The sequence below is a fragment of the Myxine glutinosa genome, chromosome 2 (assembly GCF_964187855.1).
Source record: "Myxine glutinosa chromosome 2, kmMyxGlut1.1, whole genome shotgun sequence".
NCBI classification, from domain to species: domain Eukaryota; kingdom Metazoa; phylum Chordata; class Myxini; order Myxiniformes; family Myxinidae; genus Myxine; species Myxine glutinosa.
The window spans coordinates 206,304,475-206,324,835 of record NC_136262.1 but is presented as its reverse complement, the minus strand read 5'-3'; the positions used below and the strand labels follow the sequence as shown (position 1 = coordinate 206,324,835).

The following is a 20,361-nucleotide window of genomic DNA, read 5'->3' as shown; positions in this document are numbered from 1 at the left end:
TGGAATCAACATTATATGTTACTGCCTTGTGAAGGTCATCCGTATCCTCCCCCTCACATATGACACAATGAATACCACAGGCTTTGGGTTGACATGATCGAAGCTTTTTAGGACTCACTACTAAGGAGGATCCAACATCATGCTTTCGAGCCCTTTTGACACGAAAACTACTACAGAGTTTGTGATCCGTAGCATTATGTGATTTAAGCGTTGCTACAATACCTGAACCATCATTCAACTGATCAATTGTAACATTAACACAAGAAGGGAGAACATTGGCAACAGCAATGAAATCTTTGAGATCCCTTTCTCGTGATACAAGTCCTTCATTTCTAGGTTTTTGCAAGGGTTCACCAGCATCTAATTGGCAAGACAGCATAAGTCCCAATTGATGATGCTGCTACTGGTACTACCAGAGGTGGAGGCCATATTGTTCACTGAGCTTCTTGCAACGGTCCCCTTTCAAGCAATCACTCCTTTGGTTCTGTCGGCACCAATAACCAGTTACAGCAAGATCGGCTCCTCACAAGACTTGATAGGAAAAGTTACTTGGTGAAATTGAGATGAAGAAACCTGAAAATACCTGGTTATATTTGTTTCATTTTGCTGGCTTAGCTCACGTTAGCTGTTGATATATTTTTTAACTATCGATGGACTCAAATACATCAAAATACATTGAATTGAAGTGACATTCGTATTAAATATATATGAAAAAATACACATGACTTACGTGAGACATGAAATAGTAGTTGTACATAGAAGTAAAACGAGAGGGTCTACCCTTATTTTCAGGATGTCTCCTATCAATTGAAATGATACGAATGCATTATTATGAGCAAAGGGAGAGCAATGCCATCTTCATTGTGTCTTTAATGACTATTATGAAAATATGACTTCTCAAAAAAGTGGTTCTGATGACTTACGTGAGGCAGGAAAGAGTAGTTGTATACGTTGTCATTGTCCATCTTCATGACTTTTACACAAGCACTACTGTAAACAGCTGGATTTAACGGGTTTCTAATGCTCATAAAGCATAAAATAGACACCAAGTTTGCCAAAAGAGTCACAAGTTATGGTAAAACTCATTTCCAGGTAGTCGCCATCTTGGAAATATGCAAATTAGGGGTCCAGACACCCAATCGTAAAGATAAGCATTCCAACGTGTTTCTATTGGTCAAAAAACATAAAATAGACACCACGTTTGTATTTGTAGCTCATCTGGATCAAAAGTTATAGCCGAAACCTTGATCAGGCGGTGGCCATATTGGATTTGGCCGCCATGGTGACTCCGGGGTTGAGATACGCCACGGCAGAGAGTGGAGTAATCAGCAAAGAGGAAGAGAGGATATTCCAGAGAGTCATAGAGATCATTAATGAAGACCAGAAAAGCACAGGGCACAGGACACTGCCTTGAGGAACTCCAGCCTGAACAGGCAGTGGATATGAGAGAATTCCATTCAGGGCCACACGTTGACTGTGACCAGAAAGGAGGTCTGCAAGCCATGTGTGGAGGTTTCCATGGATACCATACGACGAGAGTTTGGTGAGTAGGGTGGGGTGCCAGACCATATCAAAAGCATGAGATATGTCAAGGGAGCCAGCTCTGATTTCCTCTTTGGCAGTGAGGGCCTCCATCCATTGTTGAGACAGCAGAAGCAGTATGCCCAGAGCAGAGTGGCCTGGTCTGACTCCAAAGTGATGATCCCAGATCAAGCCATTGGAGAAGAGGAAGGATTTGATGTCAGAAGCGATGATCGATTCCATGACCTTGTTGATTATTGGGAGCAGACTGATTGGTCTGTAGTTGCAAGGATCTCTTTTTGCACCTTTCTTGTGTAAAGCAGTAAAGTTTGCTGATTTCCAAGCAGATAGCAGATGACCTTGAGCAAAAGGGAGAGTGAAGAGAATTGAGAGAGGGTGTGAAAGAGCAGCATAGCAGGATTTTGGGACCCGTGGGTTGATGCATTCTTGTCCAGATGCAGAATCAGAGTAAAGGTTTGACAGAAACTTTTCCACCTTGTCAGGAGAGAAGGACACAGAGTAGCTGGGTTCGACTGGGTAAGATGGGTACAGAGAGAGATGGGTTTGGGACACAATATTTTGAGGCAAACACAGAGTTGAGGCATTCGGCTTTGTCATGTGCGGTGTCAACTGTGTAGCCGTTTGAGGTAAGGGAGGGATGGAGGGGGAACAAACACCAGAAACAGATTTGACCAGATGTCACCAGGATTTGGAGGAGGGAGACAGGTTTGAGAGTTCAGTCTTGAGAGTAGAGAGATTCCTGACTCTCATGTGGGTAGACACACACTTGTTCCGAGCTTTGTGAAAGGAACTGAGATTGCCCTTCAGTTGGATTTGCCTTCCAAGAGGCAAAGGCAAGTTCTTTCAGGGCAACTGCCTCACCATAACATTCAGTGTACCATGGACGGGAGGAAGGGTATGACAACTTAAGACGAGATGGGATAAATCTATGCATGAGGGAGAACAGTTTACTTTGGAAGAATTCCCAGGAAGAGTTGATGTCAGAGGCAGTAGAGATGGCAGACCAGTTCAGATGAAGTTCAGCTTGAAGACCGTGCCAGTCGGCCTGAGTGAAATGCCAGACTCGTCGATGTTGAGGAGGCTCTCTGAGAATGGCCAGAGAGATATCCACTTTAACAAGCAAATGATCAGAAGAACCGATTGGAGCAGAGGAAGAGCGGCAGACATTTGCAGGGAAGTTTGTCATAACCAAGTCTAGAAGAGAAGATGCTCCATTGACTAAGATCCAGGTCAGGAAATTGACAGATTGTGTCAGTCCCAATGAGCCGCAGAGTGCCTTTGCTGAGATGCCATGGCTGGTGTCAGAGGTACACACTCCCAGCCAGCTGGCATGATGACAGTTGAAGTCGCCACATATGAGGAAGAGAGAGATGGGATGAGTGGATAGAAGTTTGTCCATGTTGTCAGACAGCGATATGTAAATGGAGTCATCACTGTTTGGAGGACGGTGAAGAACACATATGAACAAAAGGTGGGAGCGGAGAGGAATCCGTAGCCAGAGGTACTCCTGGGGGTGGGGTGGAGAGAGGGCAGTGCAGGGAGAGTGAGGAAGAGAGTTTTTGATAAAAATAGCAACCCCACCACCAGGGCGAGGCTCAGGTCTATCATACCAGAGGAGGGAGTAACCAGGAAGATGTTTTAAGGAATCAGAGACATCTTGTGAAGGATGAAAGTTTCTGTTAGGCAGATTATGTCTGGTTTGTCAGAAGCCCCCTGCATGGAGAGATCAATCAGGTTTGAGTGAAGGCCCCGGATAATTGAGGTCCATGCCGTTAAGGAAGAGGGAAGGGGAGCATCGGGTGCAGGACAGTGGAGGGGAGGGGTAGGTTAAGATGAGGGGTGAGACGGGGAGGTAGGGAGAGCTGTTGATAGTATGTCAGAGATTGCAGAAGAGCTCGTAGAAAGGGAAGGATTAGGAGGACAAAAGGTTTGATGGTGATGGGATGAGGCACAGGGAGGGGTTGTTTGAGGGGATGCAAGGCAAAGTAGAAGGTTGGAGTTGGTGGAGGTATGAGATGGAAGGGAGAGGAAGTGGGGAGGAGGCAGCTTTGAGGAGGAGAGGGAAGGGGGGAGAATTGGAGAAAGATGATAGATGGGGGGGGGGGGGGATTTGAAAGGGTGGAGGGGTAGTTTTGAAGTGGAGGAGTGAGGGGGGAGTTTCGGAGAGGAGGGGCAAGGGGGGAGAATTGAAAAGGAGGGGTGAAGGGGGAGTTTTGAAGGGGAGGGGTGGGTTGGAGTTTTGAAGGGGAGGGGGGAGTTTTGAAGGGGAGGGGGGGGAGGAGGAGGGGGGGAGATTTGAAGGGGCGGGGGGAGGGTGGAGATTTGAAGGGGAGGGGGATGGGGGTTGATTTGGAGAGGAGGGGGGAGAATTGAAAGGGGAGGGGTGAGCGGAGAGTTTAGGAGGGGAGGGGGGAGTTTAGTAGGGGGAGGGGGGAGTTTACGATGGGAGGTGTGAGGGGGGAGTTTAGAAAGTGGATGATTAATGAAAAACGAACATTTATTACAAACTGGGTTTATTGTGATTTTCAAGTCAGAGATCCGATTGAAAATGATAGAGGGGTGGAATGAAGGTGAGTTTAGAGAATGTAGAGAGGAAGAACTGCAAGAGAATTTTTTTTGAAGTGGAATGATTTGATGAGGAAATTGAAAAAAGCCTTTTAAATAGGAAGAAAAACAGCATGTTGTAATAAACCACTGAATAAAACACTGCAGGGGAAAGTTTAAACATATTTAAATAATATTTAAACAAAACCATGAAAAACAATCTGGGAAAAGTTCCTGAAGTGAGGGCGTGGGTCTGAGAAAGAAGGAGAACGGGTTGAATGAGTATGGTGGAAACTAGAATTGGAAAGGTGAGTATTGGCTGGAGAGGTAAAAGAAAAAGGAGATAAAGGGGGTGGGGCGAGACAATAAGCACGTGGTCATGGGCGGGGAGAGAAGGAAATAATAGAGTAATTTATTTTTGCATTTAAAACGTTAGACAAAGGGTAAGGTGTTCAGGGGAGATTCATTGGAGAAAAGAAAATCAAAGAAAAAAGCAATACAGCAAAGGAAAGAACTTGTATTTACAAAATACCGATGGGGGAAGGGAGCCTAGAGGGACCAGGCTGCGCACGAGATACGACACAGAAAACGATTAATTACACACAAGTTTGCATGAATTACAAAACCAAAACTAACTAGAAACACACAGTAAAATAAAAGGTGGAAAGACACGAATGGGAAAATACTTAAACTTTTATGTCGTGGAGAGCTCGAAGGATGCTTCCTCGCCCGAGGATTCAGACCTGAACCAAATTCTAACCAATTTGTCCTTGTCACATACCCAACCTGTCCTCCAAATTTCGTCCGAATTCGTCCATAACTTTTAAAAATATCCTGCTCACAGACCAACAGACAGTCTGCAGTGGTAGCATTTTGCCTTTGGCTTCATAATCTTATAAATAAGTCATTGTGTGTGTGTGTGTGTGTGTGTGTGTGTGTGTGTGTTGTTTTGCGTATGTGTGTGTTGTTCAGTAAGGGATCACGGTTCATGGACCAAGATGGTTCAACTTTTTCAGAGTTTTGTTCCAAGTGCTCTTTTCAGGATCGCCACCGAACCCCTGATTGCCTTCAGTTGTAGTTCATTTGTGGTAATATTCCTGGGAATGTTTTTTTAAAACTCAGTGAGGTTCTTCTTTATCATTCCTGTGGCTCCAATTATCACTGGTACAATGTCGATGCTCTTCAGCTTCCAATATCTCTTGACCTCATTTTTGAGGTCCTGCTATTTGGTCATTTTCTTGATTTCTACATTATTTAGGCCAAAATCGCTGGATACTGATATCTCAATCAGCAATGCTGTCTTTTCCTTTTTGTTCCTGAGTACAATATCCGGATGCAATGCTTTGTTTTCTATGTTCACACTTCATGGAATCATCAGGTCATACGTGAGCATGACATCCTCATTTTCAACGATTGGTGTAGTGTCCTTGATCTATGGCATTTATTATTATTTGTTTGCCATCCCAGTTGAGCTGACCTCTTCTTAGCCATTCCAATGAACCTTCTTTGTCTAACCCCACTCTGTCCAATTCTGTTTTGTATTTTCCTGCTCTTTTGTCATTCTCCCAGTTGTTGATGTATATTTCTTGATATTTATTTTTATACATTTCTTTTGTCTTTTTGCAATTGTTGGAGCTGTATATATTAGTAATACTGTTTCATTTTCCTGTGCGGCATCTTCTATTCACACCTGTTTTTGGAAATTATTTGCAAGGTGAGTTAGGGATACCTTCTCAAGTTTGTTGTGTTCATGTTTGGTTACAAATGGCATCCGATGGTCTGTTGCGCATTTCACATACTCAGCTATACCTACACTCGTCAGTCTGTGCACCTGGTTGAGTTCCATCAGGCCACTCCCTCCCTCTCATCTCGGAAGGTACATTCTCGGGATGCACTGGTTTTTGTAAAACATTTTGTGGATGGTAAGGAGTTTTCTTGTTTTGATGTCTAACTTTTTGATTTCTGATTGGGGCCAGTTTATTATTCCGCAGCTATATTGGAACACCAGTACTGAAAGCTGGTTTATGGCTTTAATTTTGTTTCTTTGGGAGAGATATGTTTTCTTCAGGATCAGCTTCGTTTTACGTAGGTATTCTTTGGCGATTGTTTTCCGCATTTGTTTGTGACATATTTGGTGGCCCTCTTCTACTCCAAGTTATTTGTATGATGCTTCGTTTTCTAACTGCTATATTGTTAATTCAAGGTCAATTTTTATGGTGTCTATTTTTGTTGGCTTAATTGTGCACTTGGCGCACTTGTCTAGTCCAAATTCCATTTGAATGTCCTCGGAGAATCGTTTTACTAGTTTTAGTTGTTCTGTCAATTTTTCATAATTTGGTGTGAATAGCTTTAAATCATCCATGTATAGTAGATGTGTCACCTTTCCTATTTCTTTGGATGTTCTTCTATTGGTTATTAGGTTGTATCCATGCACTTGTTCATTGATGAGGTTACTTAGTGGGTCCAGAGCCAGACAAAACAGAAAGGGAAAGACTGTCTCTCTGGAAGATCCCACACTGTATCTTCACATCTGGTGTTTTAATATTTCCTTCTGAATGCTGTAATATCAATGTGGTATTCCAGAGCTCCATTGATTTCTCAATCAGTTTGATTATTTGGCGATTGATTTTGTATATTTGCATACATTTTATCATCCTCGAAAGTAGGACTGCCAAAAGCTTTCTTATAGTCTATCCAGGCGATGGACAATTTAGTTATTCACATTTTTCAATTTTCAAGTATGGCCTTGTTCAGTAGTAGGTGGTCAATTGTGATCCACGCAACAATTATGTTAGAGAATATAAATTTATGATGTCATCACTCACGTGGTCTGGCAGCCATATTGGATCAAATAAAAAAAACCTTCAAAAACTCGCAACAAGATGACTGTGCAGGGTAAGTATTCTATGAAAACCATCTTGTTTACAACTAAAATGGCTGCTGGTCGGCCATCTTGAATCTTATCTCGAAAAAAAATGACGTGCATATGTAACCCATCATTCTTTATCTGTGTGCCACGTTTGAACAAGATCGGTAAATGCATTTCCAAGAAATGGTTGAGGACGTGTTCAATATCGGTTTTTTTTTACAACTAAAATGGCCGCCAGTCTACCAGTCGACCATCTTTTATCAGATCCCAAAATAAAGTGAGGGGCACATGTATGCCATCAGGTACTGTGTTTGTGCCAAGTGTGAACAAAATCGGACAATGCATGTCTGAGAAATTGTTGGATACACGTTTATGTAACAAAATGGTCACCAGTCGGCCATCTTTGATCTGGTCTCGAAATAAAATTATGTGCATGTGTAAGCCCTCATTCATTATCTGTGTGCCAAGTTTGAAAAATATCGGTAAATGCATGTCTGAGAGATGGTTAACATTGAGTTTTTACAACTAAAATGGCGGCCAGTCGGCGATGTTTGATTGCATTGTGAAAAAAATTATGTGTATATGTATAACCATCATGTATTGTCTTTGTGCCCAGTATGAACAAAATCGGTCCATAATATTTCCGAGATATGGTTGCGGATGCACGGACAGATGGACGAGACTAAATGCATAAGCCCCCATTTCAGGAGGCGAGGGGAACGGGGGGAGAGCGAGCCCCTTGGTAAAGCGAGCGATTTTTTTTTTTTCATAGCGTTCATAGCGTTTCATAGCGTCATAGCGATTTTTTTTTCATAGCGTCATAGCGTTCATAGTGTCATAGCGTTCATATCGTTCATAGCGTCATAGCGTTCATAGCGTCATCGCGTTCATAGCGTTTCATAGCGTCATAGCGAATTTTTTTTTAATAGCGTCATATCGTTCATACCGTTCATAGCTTCATAGCGTTTCATAGCGTCATAGCATCATAGCGTAATAGCGTCATAGCGTCATAGCGTTCATAGCGTCATCGCGTTCATAGCGTTTCATAGCGTCATAGCGATTTTTTTTTTCATTGCGTCATAGCGTTCATAGCGTCATAGCGTCATCACGTGATCGCTCTGAGCGAATCAGCGCCCACCTGCTCTGATTCCGTTGATTCCGTGCGCTGAAATGCGCTGAGGTAAATATGAATAAAAAATATGGATCGTCAAAGATTTTGAGTTCGGATGTTTGTCCCAGGCTCAATGGCCATGTCTATGCCAAATATCAAGCACGTAAGCCTCTCCGTTTCGGAGTCTATCGGTAACATTACACACACACACACACACACACACACACACACACACACACAAACTGTGTTTTATATATATAGATTGCAGGAGGAGGTGGTGGTCGACTCCAAGGGATCTGAGTGATATATAGTATTGTAGGAGGGGGTGGTGGTCGATTCCAAGGATCTGGGTGATATTTAGTATTGTAGGAGGTGGTGGTCGATTCCAGGGATCTGAGTGATATATAGTATTGCAGGAGGAGGTGGTGGTCGATTCCAAGGGATCTGAGTGATATATAGTATTGTAGGAGGGGGTGGTGGTCGATTCCAAGGGATCTGGGTGATATTTAGTATTGCAGGAGGAGGTGGTGGTCGATTCCAAGGGATCTGAGTGATATATAGTATTGTAGGAGGAGGTGGTGGTCGATTCCATGGGATCTGGGTGATATTTAGTATTGCAGGAGGAGGTGGTGGTCGATTCCAAGGGATCTGAGTGATATATAGTATTGTAGGAGGAGGTGGTGGTCGATTCCAAGGGATCTGAGTGATATATAGTATTGTAGGAGGAGGTGGTGGTCGATTCCAAGGGATCTGGGTGATATTTAGTATTGCAGGAGGAGAGGTGGTGGTCGATTCCAAGGGATCTGGGTGATATTTAGTATTGTAGGAGGGGGTGGTGGTCGATTCAAGGGATCTGGGTGATATTTAGTATTGTAGGAGGGGGTGGTGGTCGATTCCAAGGGATCTGGGTGATATTTTGTATTGTAGGAGGGGGTGGTGGTCGATTCCAAGGGATCTGGGTGATATTTAGTATTGTAGGAGGGGGTGGTGGTCGATTGTGAGGGATCTGGGTGATATTTAGTATTGTAGGAGGGGGTGGTGGTCGATTGTGAGGGATCTGAGTGATATTTAGTATTGTAGGAGGTGGTGGTGGTCGATTGTGAGGGATCTGAGTGATATTTAGTATTGCAGGAGGAGGTGGTGGTGGTCGATTGTGAGGGATCTGAGTGATATATATAGATAGTCGCGCGGCAAGGAACATCACGTGATCGCTCTGAGCGATCGATTGCAACTCTGCGTCCTGTCGTGGGCGTGGCCAACGTGGCCTCATGCTCCAGGTGATTGGCTAACTCGAGCTCGAGAGAGCCATAATGCGCTACGTTATGGAAAAAAATATGAATCTAAAGATGAAAGGGAAAAAAACCTATGTGGTGTGAATGGCAATGTTCGTCGCTTAAATGTGAAAAAAGGCAATTGCTTTTCGCTCTGAAATACGTGCGAACACGTAACTGAGATAATGGCGGCAGGGAACATCACGTGATCGCTCTGAGCGAATCAGCGCGCTGCTCTGCGACCGGTCAGATTCCGGTCATAATATTTCACGCTGAGATAAAAATATGGTAAAAGCATATTATGAAATAAATTTTTAGGTCAACCATGTTCGTCCCAGGCTCAATGGCCATGTCTGTGCCAAATATCAAGTACGTGAGCCTCTCCGTTTAGGAGTCTATCGGTAACATTACATACACACACACACACACACACACACACGCACACACAAACTGTGTTTTATATATATATAGATATATATAATTTTTTTAAAATAATATGTATATATATATATATTATGACCGTCAAATATATGCAATGTTGTGGTATCAAATATATGCAATCTCGATACACAATATATATATATATATATATATATATATATATATATATATATATATATATATTAGCATATATATATATATATATATATATATATATATATATATATATATATATATATATTATCAAGTGAATCGGATGAAGATGGACGATTTATGTGACCTTGACCTTTGACCTTTTAATCTAAAAAAAAACAGACTTCCAGCTTGTCATTACCACTACCACGTGGTGGAACTTAGATTTCGCAAGTAAAAAAAACAGACAGGCAGGTGTGAAAACATAACCTCCATCCAGCTTCGGTGGCGGAGGTAATGGGTGAAGCTGTGGCGTTGATGGTTTAAGGAATCATCGCAATTTCCATTCTCCAACTGATCCTAAGAGTTCCAGTGTTTATCTGTTTGAGTCGTTCCAGGACGTTTTTTGCTTGTGCAGAATACCTGCAACTCTGCAAGAATACGTGCAAGTCAACTGAAATAGGTAGTGGAGTGGCAGGAATGGAAGAAGAAGAAGAAAAACAAAATGTGGAGCGTGGTTTGGTCTGCAGCGAGAGTCAGAGATCGGAGGTGGTTTCAGGAGAAAACACGAGATAATTAGGAACGTTACTCTTGAAAAACTGAAAGGTAGATGGTGGTTCATGTGCAGCCTGTGGCTGCTGGTTGCATCATTTTCTGGGGGAATGGCTGTGCTGCTGATGCAATGCCCTCTATTACAAGTCCACTGGTACTCGTTTTGCCAACGTCATAGGGAGGACAGGCTTAATCAACCCACGTGGTTTTAATTCAACGGCAGAAAGGGGCTTGAATTCCAGACTTAAGATCTGAAACCAGCCACATTTACCGTTAAGCCAACACCAAGCTTGAAAGAAGTTCAATCTTGAAAGGAAGATGCCAGTCGAAGATATTCCTTGATTGCGGAACACTCCTTTCAGATAGGTTCTCAAGCCTGCTGTCCTGCACACCTGCATTCAATTCACTAATGGACGTAAAACTTCCCAGAAATCAAGTTGTGAATTTTTCAAATCTTACTTTCTGCACTAATTCCACAAACGCTGAATATAAGCGCAAACCAAGCAATACATGACTTGATCAATCAAAAGCAATCAATGAAAGGAAAAATCGCTGCACCAACGCGCAAATAAAGGAGATTGTTCGGAGGGTTTCGATATATGAATCACTCATCAATATAAGAATTTGCTTCGTTGTGTATTTAATGAGATTACAGCCTCAAAGAGCATTTTGAAATATGTTCGGTTGAACTACATTGTTTGAAGCAAATAGTCTGCAATTATCGTGTCTCCCAAGCACTGCAGCAATCACGATGATTTTGTAGGACGACAACCTCCTTAGAAACAGCTGTTTTGAGCTTATACCGGATTCCTGATGTCTTGTGACTGTGTTATCGGGACAGCAGGGTACTCGTACCACTTGAGTGTTTTAACCTGCTTTAACCAAAATGCGCTTTTCCTTGTTCAGCAAAAATTCTCAATCACTGCGCACGTGAAACCTCGTGCGGAGGAACTCGATGAAAGGGGAAAATCATTTCCATTCAAAAACTGTGTACGTCTCATGATTTAATAGCCTTAGCAAATGCCTCCTACATTACATGGAAATGCCAATAAGATGGATGATTGTCTGGAGTATTTGCACGATTTTCGCTTTAACGACTTAATTTCTTTATTTAAAAAAGAAGGTCTCTCCTGGTTCAGGTGGTGGATAGATTGCATGAATTGTCTATGAGGGGATGTCAGTTTATGAGGAAACCACGAATGGGGATACTGAATTGAGAGGGGACATAAATATGACAAAAGGAACACAATTAGGGAAGGGAAAGGAAAAAGATAGCTTTCAACATCATTGGCATCTCTCGCGATGACTTGGAAGCACAAGACTTGTTGCTCTCACATCACAGAGGGTATAGGGCTGGCAGGATAATCTCGATGTAGGTGCGCTAGTCTCTGAGATATTACAGAGATTACAGAGCCGTCTAACCTTTGTTTGAATCACAAGACAGCTATAAACCGTCATCCTGGTGCTTCACAGGTGGGATGATTCATCAACGTGTGTAGGCCTACCATCGCCCGGCTGGACGTTAAATGGGACGCCCCCATCTGCGGAATCAGTTGGCAGACAGCAAAGATCCCACGGTATCCTTTATGAAAAGTAGGCGAGCTATCACCGGCATCACCAACAAATTGCAAATTATTGCCCAAATCAACTTAAGTCGAACGTAAGGCCTGGTCAGCCAGTTCGTGAACGACTTGGGTCAAAATTTTTCTTCGTCTGGATAAAGTAGGTACAATTGGGGTCCGTGAAATAATAGTTCATGGTAGTAAATTTTTAAATATATACGTAATTTATCTAATTCGTTTGGTAAATTGATTAAAAATATGTGACGTCTTTAAGAAAAAGCAGCCTCCCAATAAAAATTTTTTTCCCCTATATCGTGAAAATCTTCCCTGAAACAAACTCGGAGAAACCGTAGATTGAAATCAGGTGTTCAGTGACGTACATGCACAGGTAAAGGCATGCAGCCAATGGAATGCAATTTACCCTGATTTGCAGTAACAGAACTCTGTATTTACCATGTGGAACAAATGCCATGGGTTTGCACCTGATGTTAGAAATTTTTAATCAGGTCCGCTTGCTTGATTCATCTTATTACAGGTAAGAAATGTATCACGAACAGGTAAAAGCGGGCTGAAGAAGATTACACAAGGTCCCCCTTTGGTGCATCAATGAGACTTCATCATTGTAATTCACTCCGTCAATTGAACTCGTTCATTCATACATGAGTTTCTTAGCACAAGGAACTCCAACGCAGGAGGTCATTTGACCCATCAAGTTTGCGCAATGATTGGCAACCTATGGTTCTTTGTCCAGGCTCTCCTTTTTAAACGTCCGTGTACCATATTTAATGGTCTTTGCCGTGACTCGGCCAGAGTTCGAACCGTCGACCTCCCAGACTCAGGTGAGCGGACGTTTTAAACGTTACACCACCGAGTCCAGCTGACATATTGAGATCGTCACGTCAATAAGTCAATGGCAAAACATTATTCAAACGTCACATTTTATACACATACGCGAAGGGGGTTTTGTGCCATTTTTTAAAACCAGTTCCACAAATACGTTTTAAATGCTTCCACGTCACAATAAAGGTTTGATAAACGACGTGGATCTGATCACTTAATGCGGACTCGTATAGTGTGTATTGGCAACCAATACAATGACAGCACTCGGCAATCGATTACACAAATGTAACATGAAAAAAAATTTAAATAAAAAAATGTAAAAACCTATACACTTGATTAAATGCAATTACACGATGCAAAGATTGACGCTTTTACATTAAATTACATGTAATAATTACACCTGCTTCAGAAATCACACACCATCGCATACAATTCAAACTTTTAAACACGCGTCACACGGTTTCCATTGCAACCAAACATGCCTAATAGTTCGTGCGACATCCATGACGTATATAATTGACGTAATCTCGATATTCGTTTTGACAATGTACAGGTTGACATGTAAGATGCGTGATCGCATAATAATAGTTATACCTGCGTTTGCATAGGAATCACTGAAATCGAAACATACTGGATATATATATATATATATATATATATATATATATATATATATATATATATATATATATATATATATATGTATATTATAAATGTATATATATACGGTTCAAGCACAACAGGACGTATAAACATGAGAACGTTACGTGCAAACAATTATGCGATCCTATTCATCTCATTACGTCATACCACAACTATCCGGTTAGCGCAGACGGACGACATCAGACGCACCACGCAACACGTTTCACGGTTTCATGAAATTATCTTGTTGTCGCAACTATTCTGTACGACCTCTAATCACCTTCTACGTAAGGTGCGTCCGCCATTCGTGAAGTAACTTTTGTTGGGAAACGAAAAGGAAAGGGATGAAATATCCCTTTCAAACGATGCCTGTGCTGAAGAAAAGTGGAAAACATGGCGCCGTATTAGAAATGTCGACGTTTTTTCTCCTTTACGAGACTTGCGCTTACAGGCCAAGGGAGACTTTCTTACGACGGAGTCTCGAGTTTGGAACTCTATGGTAACCTGTACAGCAAAGCGAAGGCAATAAAGCGCGTCGTGTCGGCGAATCTTATCGTGAATGGCTGTATATAGTGCACAAGTCAGTTTTACGACTTATTTTGCAGAAGAAGGATTTGTGTTTGAAGGGGCCACCGTGGTTCGGACACCTGGTCCCTGATAAATGAAATCCACGCGTCCACGTATGATCTATAACACTGTGACTAAAATCTCACGACGCACCGCATAAAGAAATGAAAACCACTAATGCGGGTCAAGCTTTTCGCTCCGTTTCAAAAGTACGTAAACGAGTCGAGGGATAGTTTCAGTAGTCCTGGAAGATCTCCTTACGGGGGTCACTTTTTATGATTACTCGACTCGTGCTTCCCGTTCCTTGAATATGGCTCGAAGGCTGACGATCCGAGCGGCCGTACGGCGAGCTCCAGCGGCATGCTCAATGGCAACGATGCGCTCAGGCCCGCCGAAAGTGGCGGCATGGGTAGCGAGAACACATGCGTGCCGGGGTGCTGGGTTGTGCCGGGAGACACTGACAAAAGGGCTGACCCGGGGCAGGCCCCAGGGAGGAAAGACGTGGGGCCAGGATGGTGGGGCTGCATGAGTCGCCCTTGCTCAAGAAGGCGAAGAACGCTGCAGGTAGCTGCGGACTCGGACGTGGATGCGCGACCGTCTCCGCTGTCCTTGCTCTGGTCTTTCTTGTGCTTGGTGCGTCGGTTCTGGAACCACACCTTCACCTGGCAGGAAGGCCGTACAGTACCATTAAGAATGTTTCTTGCCAATCAGCAGATGTTATAATAATAATAATAATAATAATAATAATAATAATAATAATCATCATCATCATCAAAAGCAGCTGTGTCTTATTTTGTTCCCTTTGTTCATGCTAATGCTCATGCATAATAAAAGCTCATGGACATCAAGAGCTAATAATAGCAGTTGAGTAAAAAATATACCCTTGGGTTTAGGTGTCAAAGGTCGTGATGTCATCAAGCTTGTGGGTTTTTGCATTTCTGGCTGGGTCATCAGTTGGCGACTGTTCTTTATCATGGATTGGACTGATTAAGACAAGTATCCCTCAATAAGAGTAAAGCTGCAGAAGATTTTACGACCCCATAAGGCCATCTATTTGTAATATTTCTTCGATAACTACGAGTGAGTTAGATCATTGGTGCCTGCAGGGTCACAATGTTCACCCAGCAGCTCGTTTTTTTGTTGGCCTTCTCAAGTGAAAGTTTTCGGCCCAACTCTGCTGTCTTTTTGCATTGATCTAAGGCTTATGGATGGGCTTGTGGGTAAATCACATGCAGGACAAATGCCTGGTTGCATAAAGCATCCTTAAGGAAAGATTTGAGGATTCACTTAAGTATTTCCTCAACTTTCCCCATTTTTTTTTTGTATACAAGATCGAGGCTCATGTAAGAGCTAACATTAATCATACAAAAAAACAAACAGACATATAAAAAAACAGAATAAAGGGAGGGGGAGACAACACGGGGAGAGATAGGGAAGCACACAAGTACAACAGTAGAGAACAGGGACATCGGGAGATCTGTGCGAGGGAGAGGGCTTGGGGGGAAGTAGCATGGGAAAGGGGAGGGGGGGGGGGTGGGAGAGGTATAAACCACATGGACACTGCTAAGACTTCAAGGAAAGAAGTCGGTATTTCAAAAAAGTGGATCTGGGTGAAATGACCAGGGGTATAAAAGATCAAGGTTTTGGATGGGGGATGATAAGAGATGGTGGTGAACTGCTGTTTTAAAGACCTGGAGGGATGCATGGGATTGAAGAGAGTGAGGGAGTTTGTTCCTGAGGCGGGAGAAAAGAGGATTCAAAGAGTGAATGTGAGCAGAGAGTCTTGATTTTGGCAGTTTCACCAGAAGAGGGTTGCTGGCAGATCTTGTGCGACCTGTAGGAATATTATGGGGACAGAGCACAGACGGAGCTGGGCCAGAGAGGAGTTGGTAGAAGACAGAAACACCACCAACCTGTCTGCGGTGAGTGAGTGAAAGGCCCTCAGAGTTAGCTTCATCGCGGGAGATTCTAATGATTCTGAAGGCTTTGGTTTCAACAGCGTGAAGCCGAGTTAGGTGTGCAGCAGGAGTACCAGCCCAGAGGGGAGAACAGTATTCCATTGAGCTGCGGATGAAAGCCTTGTATGTGGTGAGGAGCTCATGTGTGCCAAGGAAGGACTTCTCACGACGGAGGATGCCCAGTGTGACTGGCTTTGGAGGCCAGCTTGGAAATGTGGTTTTCCCAGGAAAGATCATGGCAGATAGTGAGACCCAAAAACTTGAGTGACAGAACTTCTTGGAGAGGATTGCTGAGAAAGTAGATGGGAGGGTTGTCCAGTCGGTCTTTTCGGAGAGACATAGTAAGAGTGTGCGATTTGTCAGGAATGAAAAACATGGTCCATTTGTTTGACCAGTCTGTGATTTTGTCAAGGTCTGCAGAGAGTGATATCTTAAGATATCCTTAATTTGAGGATGGTTGCATATACGAATATTCCTTAAAATTTTCCTTAAAAGCTTCCTTAAACTTAAGGGAGCATCCCCCCATCCTTAAACACCAACCTTTGAGTTTCCAAAAGGAGCTCTTCATGAAAATTGGTCACGAAGAGGACGATTATAGCAGTGCGACGCCAGAGTTTTATCGAACAATGGCCCAGTTGCACAATAATTCCATTAACTGTAACCTATAAAGTGCTGGATTCACTGGTTAGTAGGCCATAAATGCTTTTTGTCATCAGCTTTTCTCCACCAATTAGAAGCAACCTATCATAAATTATCCAGGTATTATATATTGTAAGAAAGGTCACGATTCGTTTTTGGGGTTGACATCAGTTTAAACTAATTTGCATGCACGTATGAACCACGATCGTGGCCCGACGTGCTTTAAGGGTTAAAGGAAGATTTACCTTCAGGTACATTTTTTTTCTTTGCTAAGGATTTCCTTAAGGGCTGTTGCATTAAAAAAAACCCTTAGGAAATCCTCAGCTAAGTATTTCCTCAAGGTTGAGGAAATCCTTAGGAGCCAGGCAACCAATCACATTATAGAGAGGAAGAGGCATCCCAAAGCAAGAACACATAATGAACACGTGATTTTAAATGATGCTTGCTATATATTGTATGGGGAACACATGCTTCTGGATGAAGGAGGAAAAAAATGATTCTTATGTAAAATTCATTCAATTTACATTGAACATTTTATTGTAAATGTGTTAATGTGTGCAGTAAATGTCTGGAAACTTTCCAAGAATGGTGAAAGTGAAATATGAGTGCGAAATAACAAACAAAATGTTTTTCAATTGCAGAAGTATTGTTCGATCAGCCTCTGGCGTCACATGATGATAATCAGCCTTTTCGTGACCAATTTCCATGAAGAGCTCCTTTTGGAACTCAAAGGTTTATGTTTAAGGATGGGGAGATGCTCCCTTAGCTTCAAGGATTGAAGGAGAAACTTTAGGAATGTATATGCAACCATCCTCAAATTAAGGATGTCCTAAAGGAGAAGTTAAGGAAATACTTAAGTAAATCCTCAATTATTTCCTTAAGGATACTTTATGCAACTTTATGCAGCAGCCCTTAAGGAAATCCTTGTCAAAGGAATCACAGCGTACCTTAAGGTAAATCTTTCCTTCAAGAAAAGGGAGTTTTATATAACCGGGTGAAAGTCATTAGTAGACTTCACCTGTATGTTTAGTGATACAAGGTGTCCAATGTCTTTGAGTAACCCTTAAGCAGTTATCTGCATTGCTTACACTTGTATGCCTATGATTCAATATCGAACAAATTATCTATTAAATTTTGCTTGCTCAATTAGCTCATGTAACCAATCGGCCTATTTGATAAAATGGTGGGACATGTACAGTTGGTTCGCTGGGCCAACTAGTATCCGCTATGCAGTCACAAGCGCAGTTCCCAATATACTTCATTCATCTCACAGGTACAGTAAACCGACCCTGTGTGCAAATATCCGGCCAGAGGCGAGTGCTCTAAATGGCGTTCATGGTATTTTTTTATAGACTAGTTGGGTTTTGGAGTAATCTGACCCATGACTGTCACAGTGGTGATGTGTGGGATTTGGAACTCACCGGCGACCGTTACAGTTTCAAAGTTTTCTGACCCATGTGTCTGACAATTGTCCCATTTTCTGACCCAACACATTCTGACCCATGGAGTGTAACGTTTGTCGAGGCAAAACACCAAATACCAAATGTAAATATCGAATCGTGTAAAAATGTGACAAGTGTTAATGGAAAGTAAGTAAACATGTTAAGTTGAATTTTACAGCCGGTGGAAAGATCGCGAAAGTTCGGGGAATTTCCGGCTGCTTCTGGGTATGATGCTATCTCGTGGTAATGAACAGTTTCTGGCTCTGGCTGGATATTGAACCATCTCGTATTTACGAGTAGTTTATAGCACGAGAGGCTTTTGGGAATGTGCATGAGCTGTTTACATTAGTGCCAATGCCGAGTGCAGAGAAAGGGGAAGAGCAGAGAGAAGAGTTAGTGACATTTTGCTTTGGGCAGTGCCATGTCGTGCCGGTGTGTTCCTTTGTGTTTATCATTTCAATGAACTTCGGTGTAGAATACATCCTACTGCCAGTTAGTCATTAATCGATCAAATAACCTTGGTTTTATCACACAAGGATATAAGTAGACAGTGTAAGAATACATGTATCATTTCCAGAACTTAAACGAGGAGAGGGGGTTGAAAACGGGTGGTGGACAATAGGTTCAGATGAGAATAGGCCATCCTATACTTTATGCTGCTCTCCTTTCCTCTGTATAATCACCTGTTTGAGTTTGTTCTTTGTTCACACAAGATCTGAGATGACATAGACACAGAAGTTCACAAAGCTTCTATGGCACAACTGCACAAAAGTCTACTTACATCCTAGCAGCTCAATTATGATGGTCCTCATCCTTGGTGTAATTTGATGTGATTATTGAGGTTCAGGTCAATAAGTTTCCATCATTTGATAGATAAATATTCAGGACCCTAGATATACTTACAACCTTTCACTTTCAGGATCCAGATTTGTTTGAACTTGAAACAAACATCCTCTTGAGGGAATGTTAAATCTGCTGTCCCTTGTAGTCACAAGGAGACTTTAAACATATACAATATCTGTTGGAAGAGTAGGCCATTGGGATATTTTCTTGCGAAATTACAAACTCCTGCTTTTGGATCTGCAGCCATACAAATTTCCCTGGTTGTTGTATTTTTCTGCCATTGGGATGTGGTGAATGTGATTGTGATTGTGAGTTTATCATTCACTAAACCCTTCACAGTCAATGCCGAATCGAATTCCCCATTCTCTGAGAGGGACTCACTCACGCTTCCATTTAACGGGAGACCCACTACATTTGTTAAGTGTTCTCGCCCTCTGCTTTCGCGCACGCACAACAACGAGCAATTTGATTATCGGCATATCTCAAGAAAGAATCACTCACATAGAATGTGACATACATATCACATATCATGTCTGAAGAAATGAAACAACATAAATTCTAATACAAATGACACAATCTGTTTGGATGCCGAACTCTCAAAAACATCAAATCAGACACTCAAATATAATTCCAATGTTTCCATAATCAGCTTATTGCACAACACCAGAAAGACAATTCATAGGTCAACCCCCAAGTTTTATTTTCATTAACAATCTATATAAATTTGCTTGCTTGAGGCAAGATCCACCCTTTCTCATTAGAGGGTGTGGTAAGTTCCGCCACTCTCCTTAGCAAGTGGGCATGTGTTAAGTGCATATTTCAGCCAAAGACGCATGCACTCAGCCAAAACTCAGCCCTCACTCAGCAAGACATGAAAATGTCTATTAAGTACGTAGTACAACGTGAGTACGTCTTTTGAGTATGTAGTGCAATGCAGTTTATTAAAATGATCACCTCCAAACGTTACAATCTTGGCATTCGACAAAGAATTTGAACTCCACTTCAAATTCACATTCTTTACACACCCCCAGCGTTTAAGTTCCTCCATACAGCTGGTTCTATATAGAAGTCTCGTTGGCCATCTATTTACTTACTCATTTAAATTCTTCCATTTTTCTTTCAGACTCAGACTAAAATTCATCTTGTTGCAAGTTCTGTACTTGTGGAGTACAATAACTAAATTGTGCCATATGAATGATAGTGTCTATCTATATATCTAAGAAATCTTTTCAAGTGTTTGTGTGTTTGTTTGTGCATTTGTACGCTACTCTTTCACAATTGAACCGTAGCACCTAGAGCCCCAAATTTTGGGTCTAGGTACTTTCAGAATTTGGGCAAGGTTTCAAGCTACCAAACGTTGGCCTTGAAGGCTGGTTTGAGGCCACCAAAGGCCGTTATAAAGCCCA

At 42.2% G+C, this 20,361-nt stretch overlaps 2 protein-coding genes across 2 annotated transcripts in view; one reads left to right on the top strand and one right to left on the bottom strand.

The window, feature by feature from the left end:
* Positions 1-20,361, top strand: part of LOC137420908 (synaptic vesicular amine transporter) — a 335,648-nt gene that overhangs the window by 5,720 nt on the left and 309,567 nt on the right. The gene's annotated exons all lie outside the window — the stretch shown is intronic.
* Positions 14,261-20,361, bottom strand: part of LOC137422178 (ventral anterior homeobox 1b) — a 34,506-nt gene continuing 28,405 nt past the window's right edge. The window contains exon 3 of the mRNA XM_068108939.2: positions 14,261-14,735. Within this exon, the coding sequence (XP_067965040.2) occupies positions 14,340-14,735 (396 nt within the window). The 3' untranslated portion in view covers positions 14,261-14,339. The remainder of the gene's footprint in view (positions 14,736-20,361) is intronic.